The 15,390-nt window shown below is 40.9% G+C and overlaps 1 protein-coding gene across 11 annotated transcripts in view; it reads right to left on the minus strand.

The window, feature by feature from the left end:
- mark2 (microtubule affinity regulating kinase 2) overlaps positions 1–15,390 on the minus strand; it is a 53,463-nt gene that overhangs the window by 5,433 nt on the left and 32,640 nt on the right. For 5 of the 11 annotated variants that reach the window (XM_023948860.1, XM_011487411.3, XM_011487413.3 and 2 more), the window contains 8 exons: positions 15,261–15,373; positions 14,923–14,997; positions 13,778–13,835; positions 13,382–13,533; positions 12,052–12,146; positions 8,487–8,633; positions 3,478–3,741; positions 1,343–1,369 (listed from right to left, as the gene is read on the minus strand). In XM_023948860.1, coding sequence (XP_023804628.1) covers positions 1,343–1,369; positions 3,478–3,741; positions 8,487–8,633; positions 12,052–12,146; positions 13,382–13,533; positions 13,778–13,835; positions 14,923–14,997; positions 15,261–15,373 — 931 coding nt within the window. The remainder of the gene's footprint in view (positions 1–1,342; positions 1,370–3,477; positions 3,742–8,486; positions 8,634–12,051; positions 12,147–13,381; positions 13,534–13,777; positions 13,836–14,922; positions 14,998–15,260; positions 15,374–15,390) is intronic. The other 6 variants (XM_011487416.3, XM_011487415.3, XM_011487421.3 and 3 more) reach the window with 2 other exon arrangements.

The raw sequence follows: 15,390 nt of genomic DNA on the forward strand, positions 1-15,390 counted from the left end.
TGAGCCACATGTTACAGAACATGAGTGACAGTGACCACAGAGACGGGGTATTCCAGCCAGAGGAGCTTAAAAGCCATCCAGGTCTGCTGCTGCTGCTGCTGTTGTTAGAGAGCCAGTGCCAGAGCGAGAACACACAGACGAATGAGGAGAAGAGTGCAGCTTCCAGGAAACAAACAAAAGGTGCAGCCTGAGAAACACTGCAGCCCCGTCCCTTCTGGGTCCTCTCCTCTTCTCTGCCTCTGTCCTGTTATAGCCAACTACAGCGGAGGGAGGGAGGGGGGGGTTCAAGTTGTGCCCCCCCAGAGTGAAATCTATCAACGAAACTTTCGGGCTGTTGCAGCTCCACTGGTGAGGATGAGCCATGGTTTGTAGGTTAGCTCTGTTGAAGGTTAACAGCGCTGGACTAAACTCAGCAGAATTAGGCTACGTTCACACCGGACATGTGACCACTTAACATATGGTGTTCACACCAGATTGTTGCCACTCGACACTAACGCATGTCCGCCTCCTACAGTTGGAAGAGGCTCTGTGCGAAACCTCGTGAATCTCGCTCCAGGCCGTTTCTTCCTCAGCTCCATTTCAATACATCAAAGACTTGGTGTCATGTGGTTCCGGTTGGGCACAAACCCCAATTATTCATTTCTCCTTTACAATCTAGTTTCTAATGGCTTGGCACCGCCGTGGATTAAAAGGGACGCCAGCCACACGTCACTACCAAAACTGAGTATCCGCTTGCTCATCGTTCAACGTTCAATCACCGGGCCCACGTTTTGTATCTAGTAACTGAAAATGCTCATAGAATCTAGCCAGAACGTGCATTTAAGCTCCATTAAATAGCCTTTGAATTGGAGGTGGTCGTTGAACGTAGCTTCACACAGACTCGTCTCATCACTGTGCCGATTTCACTCCGAATCGGGTTTTTCCAAGACCCTGAGAGATTTCGGACGACCCTGACCTACATGTGTGGAGCTGCGGGGAGCAGAGCTTCCTACTACCTGGAACACGGACAACAATGGAGGGGAGAAACTTGTGGGGATGAATGGAAGAGGCACGAAGAGGAGGGGGTGAGGTTGCTTTTTCTGCACGATGATGGAGGGGGGTGAGTTCAGTGATTGGGTGAGAATGAGGTTAGTAGAAATTTGTCTTTTTTTCGTAAAATAAATGACCAAAACACAGCTTAACAAAAAAGGGTTCAAACCACAGAAAAAAGGAGGCTCAAGGCACAAAAGGAAAATGGAAAAAAATAAAATATATATATATATATATGTAGATATATATAAAGAGGAGAATAGACGTGTATATAAATCAAGGGGTTATATTTAACGTCAGGTATGTTGCCTACCTTCTGGGAAACCTGAACGAGAGATTTCTACAAAAACAAAAGAGGGATAAACAAAGAAAGAGAAAAAAAACGTATGCATAAACGTACGTATTGATATTTTCTGTCAAAGACAAGCCGCTTACAGGGCAGCAAACTTAAAAAAAAAGTGTAAAAAAAAAAAAAGTCCTGGCTCACTCTGTAGTGAAGCAGCAAAAGCACAAACAACATTAATGACTAAAACAGACAGACAGGATATCAGTGCGACAGACGTCCACGTTTTGCATGTGGGGGGGGGTTGTTATTGGTAAGGATGCATGAACAAATGCTGTTAAAGAGCAGTTTAGAGGGAATGAACCGGCTCTGAGGGACCCCCTCCCCTCCCCAAATGAAATGAAATCCCGCGCACACAAAAACCTGGCGTGGAGGACAAAAACAACTCCAAAACCGATCGGGACGAAGCATTTCGGCTTTATCCTGAAGGCGCTCACTTTGCTGTCATTCTTGTACAGAATTACGCCTGCATGTGTGTGTGTGTGTGTGCGCGTGTGTGTGTGTGTCCTCACGAGCAGTATTTATAGTTAAGGGGAAAGTGATATCTCCGGTGTAACCATGGATACTGTCGCCACGGAGCTACACTATCTGTGCGTGGGAGGCCGGGGAGAGTGGCTGTTCTTGTTCATACACCTTTCTCACACACAGACACACGCACATAAAACCATTCTATATTCCTAGGAGGGGGTGGAGCTTGATCAAATTACACGAACACCTAAACTCAAACTATTTTGACGCCTCAACTTGAGCCTAAAAGTTCCGGCCTACGAGTCTCCAGCAGTGCGACTCTCCCTTCATTCCTCACAGCAGGAATGACTTCTGATTGCACTTCCTTTATGAAAAAAAAAAGTTAGTTTATTAGCATTTTAAAAGGCAAAAAATGGCTCCTAAACTCTGACTAAATGGAAAAACCCTCAGCGGTCAGCCCGTTTTTAACGTTAGCCTCCAGGTTTGCTAATATGTGGGGAGGGATTTAACCACGGTTCCCAAACACAGCGGGAGGGGATCTAATGTTTAACTATACGCTCTTCACTACTTTCATCCATCATGGCTGCTCTTTTTTTGTTGTGTTTTTTTGTCCCTTTGGAGCTTAGTTTCTGGTTCCTTCTGTGTTCTCTCCATTATCACGACTTCCTGGTTCCACCGCTTCGCTCATTTCCTCTCGTTTTCAATTACCACTTTATGCTAAAACAAACTAATCCACAACATGAAACAAGGACATTAATGACATTTTGTTCATTATTTGTTACCTAAAATCATATAAACCTATTGGCAATACATAAAAAAACATTTCCTGTTTGGTTTTTCAAAAGCATAGCCTTCTTACTGAAGACGTTAAATCAGGGCATCACTTACCTTTTTAACTGTACAAACACTGTATTTTTTATTTTTTTTTAAAGTTCAAAGAAAGCCTTGTAAATCACATTAGGTAATCTAGTCATTATTAAAAACAAAAAAAAGACACCTATTCTTCCTGTGAGGTTGTATTCAATCAATTTAAAAAACCTGGTAAATGCAAAACTTTTATTTTAAAATGTCCTAAAGGGAAAAACTCCTAGCAAAATCTTAACTGGGAAAAATAAAATCAAAAGAATTTGGATTGAAATGTCAAACATTTTGTGTCACCAAGGTCAAAATGAACTTTGATGGATGTCATGTTTGCCAAAAACTGTTTTGTTTACATCTACCCCATTTCAAACTCCACCTAAAGCAGTTCTGCTTTCATTTAGTTCACCATGAGTGAAGTCGTGGTGCTAACCTCAAATCAAAAGTAGGACAGACGTGGAACTACAACCAAAATTACCTCCCTCCCCCTCCCCCCTAGGGCTCCATGCTAAATTACAGGGAAGACTCAGCTGCTCCATCTTTATTGGCTCCTCTTTTAGCAGAGCTGGAGATCAGCTCTGGTTTAGCGATAGAGGTGATCTTCAAAGGAAAGACTGAGGAAACTGGGATTCTGAGGAGCTATTTGACCAAAAATGGCTGCTTTGTACCTGTGCTGAAAATAAACTATGGTTTTTGCTGGACATCCTCTCTACTTCTTCTAAACTCAGACAACGCTAGACAGATGCCCCCTTTTTTTCTCTGGGTTTCCTGCTACTCACTTGCGTACAAACTTGGATGTGAACTTGCTGAAAATCCCGGTCGCCCCGTGCGTCCTGCGGGCCTGGCTGTTGCCGTGTGACAGAGACGGGGAGGCCGGGCCGCCGGTGTAGGTGGAGCCCTGCTGGTCCCGTGCGCCCCGCTGCTGGCCGGCGTGGAACGTGCTGCGGACTCCCCCTCTGGAGAAGTTGGTTCGGTCCGACACAGCCGCGCTGCTGATGTTGTGGGCAGACGGGGAGGCGACGGGCGCCCGCTGCGGCGCCCCACTGTAAAGCAAGCCAAAAAGGAAAGGAAGGATGGTAAAGGAGAAGTGACAGAGGAGGAGGAGGTAGTTGCCAAGATATGGGGTGTGAAAATTTGGGAGGATTTCACAGTGGTGAAGAGGAGGCGCAAATGAAGAGCAGAGCACAGAATAGAGAAAGGGGGGGGGGAAAAGGAGCAAAAAAAAAAAGTTAAGCACTGAAACATCTTTTCTCTTTTCTTCCACATCTGTTCAGCATCTGCTGCTTTCCTCCCTCAAGTAAAATCACAGCCAGCCCGCTGTTCTAACATTACAGACAACAACTAGTTGCTGCTCTAAGACCTTTTTGGACCAAGATGTGAGACAGGTGCAGCAAACGAGATAGCGGGCTAAAACGCAAAAGAAATTCAAAGAAAAAAACATTGAATATAAGTAATTAACATAAAAAACGGAAAACAAAAGATACACGGATGACATACATAATAAAGACTGAACACACAAAATATTTGATGTCATGTTAGCCTGATGATAGCCTAATGGCTAAGAATCATTCCAGTGTTCTCTGGATTATAGTGGGGGTTACTTCATAAAAATAATCCGTGGCGGGGAAACGGCAAAGTAGGATTCTAGATGTTTTAAGGCTGTGAAATTCTTCAATACACACTTTATACACTTTTGTCAGACACACACGAACATTTTCACAGTTTTCTTTCATTTTTAAATCTCTTCTGTTTCTCTGGGAAACAACATGATCCAATTCCTGGCTGCTTTCGTTACAAAAGAGAGAAGAAGAAAAAATCTACTGTGAGGCATCATGCTAAACCCCCTAAAAAAATAGTCCATAACTTAATGCAAAAGCACTCTGTGCACAAAAAGGGGCTTAAGAACCAGATGTAGGACAAAGACGGCCAAATTGGGAATATTAGTGGGGAAAAATGTGAAGGTTGTCAAAGAGCCCTGAAAGGAATGACTGCATGTCTGCATCTATGTGGGAAATTTGTTTCTGCACTTTTAACCAGTTAGTATGGAGAAGGTGAGGTGAATGACTGAGATGTTTATTTACCGTATTTTCCGGACTATAAGTCGCACTTTTTTTCATAGTTTGGCAAGGGGTGCGACTTATACTCCGGAGCGACTTATATTTGAAATAAATTACATTGTTGAATAATTTCACATGTTCGTTATTTTCACTGACAACTGCAAGAGGGCGCTCCAGGCTCGGAGTGGTACTTAGTGGTACTTTCATACTGTCAAGTGTGTTTGTGACCTACATGCTCCCACACTTAAATACAATTTATTTTAATTTAAGTAGTATTTTACTAATAATTATCTTTTTTCAGGTTAACAAATATGTATCATTTTAATACAAACATTTGTATAACATTTTAGAACATTTACCGGTAATTATTTTTTTTTCTTTTAACCCAATACAACAACGTGACATATTAAAAAAAGGAGTCCAGCATTGAGCTTACCAGTAGCCCTTTAAAGTCCAAGTCCCACTCACGCAGTGGTTTTATGTTAATAAAGCAGGCACGTACTCAGTTTGTTGTGCGTCATGTAGCTATTTAGCCTGTTCTCTAACCCCCTGTTATTTTAAGTTGCCTTTCAAGGTTCTTGGTCTCAGATTTTTTAAATAAATTTCCCATCAAAGTGCGACTTATCTGTGTTTTTTTCTACTTTATAATGCATTTTTGGGCTGGTGCGACTTATACTCCGGTGCGACTTATAGTCCGGAAAATACGCTAACACAAAATTCAGAAACTAAAAAAGTGATCACATCTGTAATTCAGGCACGTCATTTTGAGTTTCAATTATTTTTTACTTGATTATTAAATTGAAGTTTGGGGCCTTTGAGCATCCCCCCATTGCTGCACTGATTAATAATACTATTGTCCTGCTTTTGCATAAACTTAAGTTTTATGAAATGGAATTATTAGCTCTTAATTGCAATTTAATTTTGATGTTTTCGTTACCGTTTTGGCTTTTATAATTTTATCATCTTTTCCAGGTTTTTCTTAAATATTTAAACCATTTTGTTAGGTGACATATTTCCTTCTGCATAAATCTTCCAATTTGACTTCTTTTTCATTTCTATTTCTTGTTGGTTTGCATGTTTCTTTTTATTGTGGAGGACTTTTCCAACAGCTTCTTTAACAAGTGATTTAGAAATCATTCATGGTTTCTGACAGGGGCATGGACGGATGGGCGGTAAGGGCAAAGGTCAGGAGCTGAGAAAGCAGTCATCACTCAGGGGAAAGTCCAAGTGTTGTTGAGGCGATACCTTCGCTCCGGAGCTCCCAACCAGGACCTGAACAGCCCAAGATCTCTGCTGAACGACGCATGCAACAGAACGAGACTTGAACATGGAGCAGACAAAAGCACAAAGAGCAGAGGGCCACTTTCAGTCTATCAGAGGAGTCGTCTGGAGATTTGTCCAAGAATGTGTTTTCATCTGTTTTTTAGGTAAAAGAAGTCTGACCTTTGTGTGGACGTTGAGACTAAATTCTGCTTTAGGGTTTAGGACATTCACAATACAAAATTAGAAGCATTATTGATGGAATGAAGTAGGAAATACTAAAAGTAGCCCTTTACAAAAAAATCGCCAAGCATTACAGAAGAGCAAATCAAAACCGTGACAGATTCCAAACACAAACGTCTGACAAAGACAACAGACATGCAGCAGTTAAGTCTCACAAAGGGTTTCCATCGTGACACATTTATAGAGAAGATTTGCTCTTCAAAGGTATTTTCTGGCTATGAACTAGAAATCTTGCTACAGGGAATTTTCTCTTGATGAATTTTGAAATACAATGCTTCCGGACTTCAAAACATGCCAGGAGCAAATATAAAACACAAAGGAAGAACAGATCTTACAATTATATAAAGAAAGGTTGTGTTGTTTTTTCACATTATCTACATTCCTTTCAGCTTCAGATGTCAGGTAAGGGTGGAGAAGTAATCAAACTGTACTTTAAAAAAAAAAAAAAGGAAGAAGCTTTGAATCTTAACACAATTAAATAACGGTTCATCAGAAACTTTGGAACATGAAAAAAAAGTTGTTTTTCTATTAGATGATGAATTTAAAGATGGTTTTGGTAAGAAGTAAGGTCAATATTATAGCTGACATTCTTTACAGCATACTTGCACATCAGATACTCATCTTTTTCCGCTTTCGTTCAACAAAAAATTGGGTTTAGATCTAAGATCAAGGTAGATATATTCTGAAGTTTTTTCAGATTTTTAGAGAAGATACAAACAAAAAATCCAAGCCAGACAATTCAGCCAAAGAGTGGACCACCCACAGTTCAGCAGGGGGTTTCTGAACCTGCTCCGCATGGACATTTTTTCGCTCCTATGGTAAAGGAAACAGCCAACCAGAGATACAGTGAACTGAAAAACTTGCTTATCTTCTTCTGAGCTGCTAGACTACTCAATAATGGTTCAACAAGCAAACATGCATTCAGAATGCGACCGATTGCAGTCCCTCACTTTCTCAACCCTACCATTAAGCCCATAGCTGTTGCTAGGTAACAGGAGGGCTTATGAATGACGTGTAGAAATTTGTAATAAGTTTTAACCCAAAAGTCATACATGTACACAAGATGAAACTTAGCAAAGCAGGTTTTAGCTTCCTGGTTGTGAAATGTAAGGGAGGAGCCGCACTTTAATCCAAGGTTTTCAGGTAGAAAAACTTTTTAAAGAAGACATGTTTTACATTGGAGGTAAACCTTATTTTTATAAGGACACAAACCAGGGTGTGCCATGCAGTCTTAAAATCATAAAAATAAAAAAGGCCACATGTTTAAGTCATTGACTGCATAAAAGAACTGGACGGAGTGAGTGTTATGCCTCCCATAAATAATGGCTTACTCCAACCGAATGAAGTCAATTCAGTCGCCGTTTTTTTGCAATACGGACGTCATCACATTGGGGCCAGACGTCACTGAGCAATGATTGGTCCGGGTTAGTCTGGGTCAATGTTTCTATGGCAACCGATCAGGAGTGAGCTTGTTGGAAGTCCACAACTCTACCACTTGAAAGCGGGCACCGTAGAATCTGGTCGACCCATGATCGTAAGGTTGCAGGTTCGATTCCCGCCTTGCACGCCCATGAGTCGAACTGTCCTTGGGCAAGACACTGAACCCCACCTTGCCTCTGGTGGTAGGCGGCGGAGCGGCCACCAGTGTGTGAATGTGTGTGTGACTGGGTGAATGGGTCGGTGACTGTAAAAGCGCGTTGTCCTTGTAGGTAGAAAAGCGCTATATAAGTATACGCCATTTACCATTTACGCCATTTATATGAGACCACATACTTTTGAGGCCTCTGATTGCTCAGTTTGTAACTTGAATAACTTAAAAAAAAAAAGGTAGCAGAGCAAGAATGGTTATTCTGTCCATGGGATTTGGGATTCTTGGAGCCAGCAGGTACTTCCTGTTTTGAACGCGAGGGGGGAGGAGTCAGTTCATTTATTTACAGTCAACAGTACAAGTTCATACAAAAGGACAACCAACAAGGAAAAACCTGGAAACCCTGACAACTGTGTAAAGGCCTGAGTGAAGGTTTGTTGTAGTAAAACCACATGCCAATAAACTGAACTGCATCCCTTTAGGTTGAAAAGGGCTAATTTAATAATTATTGGTATTTGATGAAAACAATGACAAATATCAATGATTAAGCAGGTGCTACAATCCAGCAGTTGATTGTTTACATCGTTCTATCTTCATCTCTCTGTTTGTGTGTCTTGGAGTAGCACAGAGTGAGACTTGCCTGGGCCGTGGTGCGTGCAGGTCAGATTGGCATGGATGGTTGGAGGAGGACAAGGACTTGTAGTGGCGGGGACGCGAAGAGGAGGAGGAGGAGGAGAGGACGGCAGCAGCTGAGGCAGTGGAGGCTCGGGAGCCCGGAGTGTTTAGGCTGGGTAGGGGAGGGAATGGAGGAGGAGGAGGAGGAGCGCCCCCCGCCCGACACCATTCAGACCAAACACGCCGACACGTTCGTACACAGACACAGAGTGGGCGGGGTTTGTGTGAGGGTGGGCAGGGAGGTGAGGTGGAGTATGGTTAGAAGCAGCACTTTACAAACACAGTCCATGATAAGGAAGAGAGGAGGAGCAGGAGAACAGGAAAAAACACGTGCTGTCACTGAACAAAGAGAAGGAAGGTCTTTGTCGTCTTTGTAACTTCAACAACAAACTTATCCTTACATTTTTCTGGATCGACAAGGAAATACAAAGGTTAGACAAAGACCAACTATCACACTTTTCTACTAACATGAGACAAATTTCACGCACAAACAAAACCTTTTTTTGGACAAAATCATTCAGGAATGTGAAAAGCAACAATTTGTGTTTCGGGCAAACAACTGCTCCGACTTCAGCAAAGAATGTGACTTTAAGGATCCACTCTGATGAAAATGGTAATAAAAGTGGAATTTCTCTGTTGATGGATAAACTGAGAAAGAAAATTGAGCTTAAAATTGTATTTCAGAGTATTTCTTTATTCAAATTGTTGTGAATCGGGAGCAGACAAAAAAAAAAATGCAGTTTAAAAAATTGGGGGGGGGGGGTTGCTTTGGTCCCCGATTCAGAGATGAAATTCCTGCCGCTCTGCAGAAACCATGTCCTAGAAAGTGACATCGGTTTTTTGGCTAAAGATTGACAAAACCATAACTAAAAGACGACTGGGAACGCTTTTAAAATAGATCAACAGATGATCAGAGTGGGTCTTTTTCTACTAGTTTGTAATCATACATCAATCTTCATGATTCTTTAAATCCTAAAAAACAACAAAAAAACTAACAGATTGCAGCAAGTAAATGTCATTTTTCTTTATTATCAAGGAATACTTCCCGTTTCCTCTCCTCTAACTATTTAACCCCATCCATAAAGTCTAAACTTCAAACTACTTCCTGGAAACCCTGCAAGTCAGCAAGGTTTCCATGGTTACAAGGCTGTGCACATTACTGACTTGACTTTGTCCACACAGTAAAAAACAAAAACAAAGGAGCAACAGTGGCAGCACAGAGAAGGGACAGCGGAGGGTGGTACCAGAGGGAGACGGAGAGAGGAAGAGATATCTCAGGAGAAAAAGGAGGACATTTAGCAAAGCCAGCCAACAAGCCCTCGTTCAAAAGTAAACAAATGCTCCGGCTTTAGCTGGAATTAGCATGGCTGCTGACGGAAAACGACTCAAGTGGCCGGCCGTGTGGCAGCACGTATGCTGAAACCTTTGCATGGCCATACGAGTGTTGATATTTGGAATAAGCCTATTAACAGGCAAACATACAGAGGCAGTGAAAGTCAACTTTCCATCACAAGTCATTCTAATCTCCTTAGAGGGAGAGTGAATTAATAGAGAATTTAAAGAAAGATTAGTAAAAGGACACTGAGAGAAATGAAGAGCTGAGGAAAAAGTGAATGATTTAGACTCTAGAAAGATAAAAGGAGGCCAAAGGAAGAGAATTAGAGAAGAGCAGACAGTTTAAAAAAGAAAAAAAAGAAAGGATGGCTGAGAAGAACACGTAAAACAGCCCAAACTTCAAAGCATTAATGATGATCAGTCAATGTACTTGAAAATCAAAGTTAATGATGACCACTACATCAACAGATAGCTCACAGACCCACAGTCCTCAAAAACAAAAGCAGCGTCTCAAATGACCGCCTTCATCAGCTGATTCGGTTTTTTTTCTTTTAAGAACCAGAATCATTTATTGGTGATTTCTAGTGCTGTGGACAAAGAGGGGCATTTGAGACGCATCCATGAACAGGCAACATAGCCAAATGAACCATGAAACCTGGAGAGTAGGGTTATGGATTGGCTTAACGTTTAATGCTTATGAAAGAGCACATAAAGCGTATGACTGGTTAAGCATGAGTGAGAATGTGTGTTTGTGTCGGGAAAAGTGTGGGTTTGTGGGGCGGGGCTTCACTGCATAACTGTTGAATCACTTTGATTTCAGATCAATGGAATTTGATTTGTCTGGTTACAAAAATATGTTTTCCCATGAATTTTAATGCAAAGTATTCTAACATTAAAATGTTGGTTTTTAAAGTGGCAAATTCTCACATGAAAAGCTTTGTTTTGTTTTTTTAGAGAAAAACAAGATTTTTTTCATAAAATTTTGTTTCATAAATTACATACAAAAGGACGGATTTAATGAATCGATTTTGTTCAAATCCAAATTTTGGGTTATGCAAGTACAGACGTTATCTGCAGAAATGAATATCTAGGTCACGGGAGAGTCAAAATAGTCTAAGGCCTATTTTAAAATGAGGGAAAACGTTTTGTTTTGACTTCAGTTCATATTAACCCTTTAATCCTGTGATGTCGCCTGCGACATCTAAATAACACACATTCTTTGACACATCGTAACTCCGACCGTTTAAACAATCGATGTGAATCAGCTGATTCTGACGCGGAGAAAAGTGGCAAGATCCAACACGTTACTAACGTAAACTGTTGCATAAATGCCGCAAAGCCGCTTTTCGCCACACCAGACTCAGCTGATTTATGTTAAGTAGAGTTGGACATCAGTACAGGACTGCTGTTCTCCGCTTCAGGATTCGCTGGAACTACGTAAACGTTTGTCGGTTACGGTTGGCGAAAGATCGTCAACACTGGAGCTGAAGCTTCGGCACTGAAAGGTAAATGAGCTGCAACGGGAATTAACAGATTTTGGAAGAATTATCGATTATAAATTTTGTACCAGGAAGGGTAAAATAGGAGCAAATCCAGGGAACCAAAGAACGGTCACTGCATGAGATGTCACAAGGAAAAACCAAATATCTTGGTCTAAGGGTACTTTTTTAATGCATCTTTTTAAAGAATGCTGTTGTGTTCATTTTGTTGTTTATGACAATATTTCATGAAAAATGTGTATTTTTCTCCTATAACGGATGTAACTGAAAAAGAAAATGTTGGTGTATGTTCCCTTCTCTTCATCTGGAGACTGGAGGGCCTCCGTGTAACCATCAAGGCTAATCTGTAATCTACTAGAGGTTTGACCTAAATTCCCCAGAGAGCCTGAATTTTATGTTCAGGAGGGATCTCCTCTCCAAAGAGGGCTGTGGGCCTCCATTAGCCAGCTGGCAGAGCTCTGGAGAATACCAGCCAAGGTCTGGGATTCGATCAGTGAGACAGCTGTGGGACGGCTCCATTCACAAACCACAGTGAGTGTGTTCCTGGTTTTATGTGCACGTCAGCAAGGAAGCACAGCCTCGCTTTCAGAAACAACCTAGCATTTGTACCAATGACTGGATGTGGGTGGAGCTGTCCTCGTATTTAGAAACCTTTTTTTGTTGTTTTTTTTTAAACTGGGGGTAAATTTCTCGTACCTGTCCTTGCCGTTCTGGATACCCTGGCCGAGCGTGGCTCTGTCAGTCAGCGGAGAGTTCCGACTGCGACTGGTACCAGTGGAAAGGATGCTATTCTGTAGTGACCCAAAACAAACAACAAGTTAGCAATGGCAAAAATACAGCGTTCCCTTGTTTATTGCAGAGGTGTTAAGTAGAATTACAGACGTTTTAACGCTGTAAAAAATCCTCACTACATACTCTATAGAGTTTTTCTCAGACATCGACATTTTCCTACTTTTCTCTCTTAGTTAAACTTTTAGAGTTCAAACATTTGTAGAAAAACACGTCCAGTAAAGATTCATGTAGATTTGGCAAACTGAATGCATTCTGCGAGCCACTTCATGGATTTCACCTATCACAGGTTAGTTTTAGAGCATAACCCCCACGATATACACACTAAAACACGTGAAGGTTAAATGCTTAAAAGAAAAAAGAAAAAGACTTAGAACTATGTGCCAAACTTGAAATAGTTTAAAGTTTTTATCATCTATGCATGTTTGCTTCCTTTTTCTCCCTCTCGGTGTTGCAATGAGGTTACGGGTTATTCTAACATGCGTCACAACTATTAAATTAATGATTCTTCTGTTCTTTACACCACTTCCATGTCAGGGGTTTGTAACTTATTACTCTTGATCATTTACACAGTTCCTGACAAAAAACAGTAATTACCTTCTTAGAAAAAGATGTTGAACTCAAGTTTAATAAATCACAGTGACTTTTTAAAATCACTTCTTTCCTTTTTTTTTAATCTCTTAGTTGGCAGGAGCCTCTACTGCTATTTTTTGCCATCTTGCCCCCAACTGCTTCAGTTTTAATCGACTTTTTGAGATTTAACTCTTCTATGTTTCTTTGGTTCTGTTTTTGATGTTTTTGTTTTACAAGATGGTGAGTTAAGGTGTTTTGAAGAAATGTTAAGGATATTTGATTCCCCAAAATTAACAGTCAATGTGACATTAACGAAATCTGTCTACAGTGGAGATTTTAATATCATCAGACAGCAAACAGCTAAGTTCACTGCAAAGACTGAAGATAGAAAAACATATATTATTTTCTGACTTGCAAGAAAAATAATCTTCTCAAGAAAGGTTTTTAAAAAAAAAAAAAAAAAAAAGCAAAATATTTTTTTGTTTAAGAAAAGTGACTAGAATTTTTTTCTTAAAATAAAAAGTCTTGGCAAGACCTTTTTTCTTACCCCGTTTTTGCTTATTTAAAAAAAAAAATCCCTCATTTGTAAGGGGGATGGTTGTTTGCAGTGTTATTATACAATGATTGATGTGCACACAATAATATAGTAAATGGCAAAGCTTACAGTGGAAGGCGTGGCGCTCTTCTTGCGGTCTGAAGACACCAGAGGGCTGGCTGGCACCTTGGTCGTGGAGCTGCCTGATACACTTTTCTTCCCAGAATCCTCCGCTGCAGACCGACTATCCCCGGGACCTCCTCTCTTGGAATAGGAGGACACTTAAAACAGAAGGAAAGAGTGTACTTTAGAGAACAAAACCTCCATCTCCTTCCTGCAATTTTGTTACATTTACCAAAAAAAAACGACAAAAAGAATCTCATCAACTCCTCATTTTTTTCTTCACGTCTTTTGGTAAAATGTTTCTTTTGTGTTACAAATCTCTGTTTATTTTTCCGTCATCCTCTTTTCCTTTTCACAGCCCACTGCAGCTTTACTCTTTCCAATCCAAAACATCAATCTCACCCTGATCGGTGGGTCTGCGGCTCTGAGCCTTCTGGTTGGAAGATACGCTGCGTTGTACCTTGGAGAAAAGTAGGGCAAAATTTAGTCTGATTTGACATTGTAGTGACTTTATGACAGCAGGATAAAGAATTTGTTTGAAAAAAAATAAAGCTGTGCAGCTCTAAAGAACCATGTGTGAAAAGTGTCAGAGGTTATCCACAGAACCCTTGGGAATGTTTTATGTTGCAGACATGTATGAGAACTGCACTGTGACCCCTCCCCCTCGCGTTCCAAACAGGAAGTATCCGCTGGCTCAAAGAAGTCAAACTCCCATAGACTTCTATAGAGAAATAACTATTATTCAGTCATTATAAGTGTCGCAATGACCATTCTTGCTCTGATACCATTTCTAACGTGTTTCTGCTCCTTTTTCATGATGTTTTTCTTTATTACAAGTTATTCAAGTTATAAACTGGCCAATCAAATGTCTCCATAAAAGTTTCATTGACAGAGGTTATGGCTGAATTCCCACCCTAACCCCTAACTACTAAAAAACTATATAGTGCGGCACTTTGTAGTGCCGTGAATTTCAAAAGCAATTTGGACACTGTGCTTACTACTTTTTTTTTTTTTTTAAACGGTGGATCATCAATTTCACGAAGTTAAAATCTAATTAATATGAGCGTTTTGCAAAGATTGAATCCACTGTCTTCTTAAGATAAAAACGTTGATTTCTTAAAACAACAACATTTAAATACATTTTTTTTGGCAAAAATTGTTCAGACGCAATTCATGAATTGTAGATTCGGACAGCACTACAAAATGGCAAACGCCCTATATAGTGCACTATATAGGGGTTAGGGTGGAAATTCGGACATACCCAGATTTTCCCAAAGTGATAGGAGTGTGGCCTTCCAACAAGCTCACTCCTGGTTGGCAAGCGTGGTTTTCATAGAAACGCCAACTCAGATTGACCCAGAACAATCTCTGACGACATCTGACTCCAACAACTGAATTGTCTCCATTAGTTTGGAGCTGGAAGTGAACAACTTTCAATAGCGTCACCCTCACGCACTCTGGTTCTCATGAACAGTCAGTGGTTGCAGAAGAACGCTTGGGGCTATGGCTATGGCATTCAGATTGGACGTCATTCGTGCCGACTATACCTTGTGAGATGGAGAGGAGGCGTTGATGGTGCTTGCATCACTTCCTGGCCGTGGTTTGATACAACCTTCTTCAAGCTGGAGGGGGCGGGACAAAAAGACCAGACATTTTAAATGTCAATAAATGGGCCAGAAAGAAAGAGAGACTGTGCTGTGGGCATAATAAACAGACAAGTCTAAAATAAATATTGTGGGAAAATGAAAGTGTTTCCAGCAAAAACATGGATGTTCTGTGATGCTAGTATTAAAGACAAAAGACTTTGCTAAACAGACAATTGAGCTTTCTTTACATCCGTCTTCAGCAGAAAGGAAAGCAGCTGTGTGTGAGGGACAGCCTGTACCTCAGAGTTCTTGTAGTCCAGAAGCAGGTACGTGGCCATCACCTCGTTGTACTTCTGGTTCACAAGCGAATCTTTGATCTCCTCTTGAGAATATCCCATTTGAAGCATAACGTCTGCACAAAAAGAGTTT

This window comes from Oryzias latipes, chromosome 18 (genome assembly GCF_002234675.1).
Source record: "Oryzias latipes chromosome 18, ASM223467v1".
Classification (NCBI taxonomy): Eukaryota; Metazoa; Chordata; class Actinopteri; order Beloniformes; family Adrianichthyidae; genus Oryzias; species Oryzias latipes.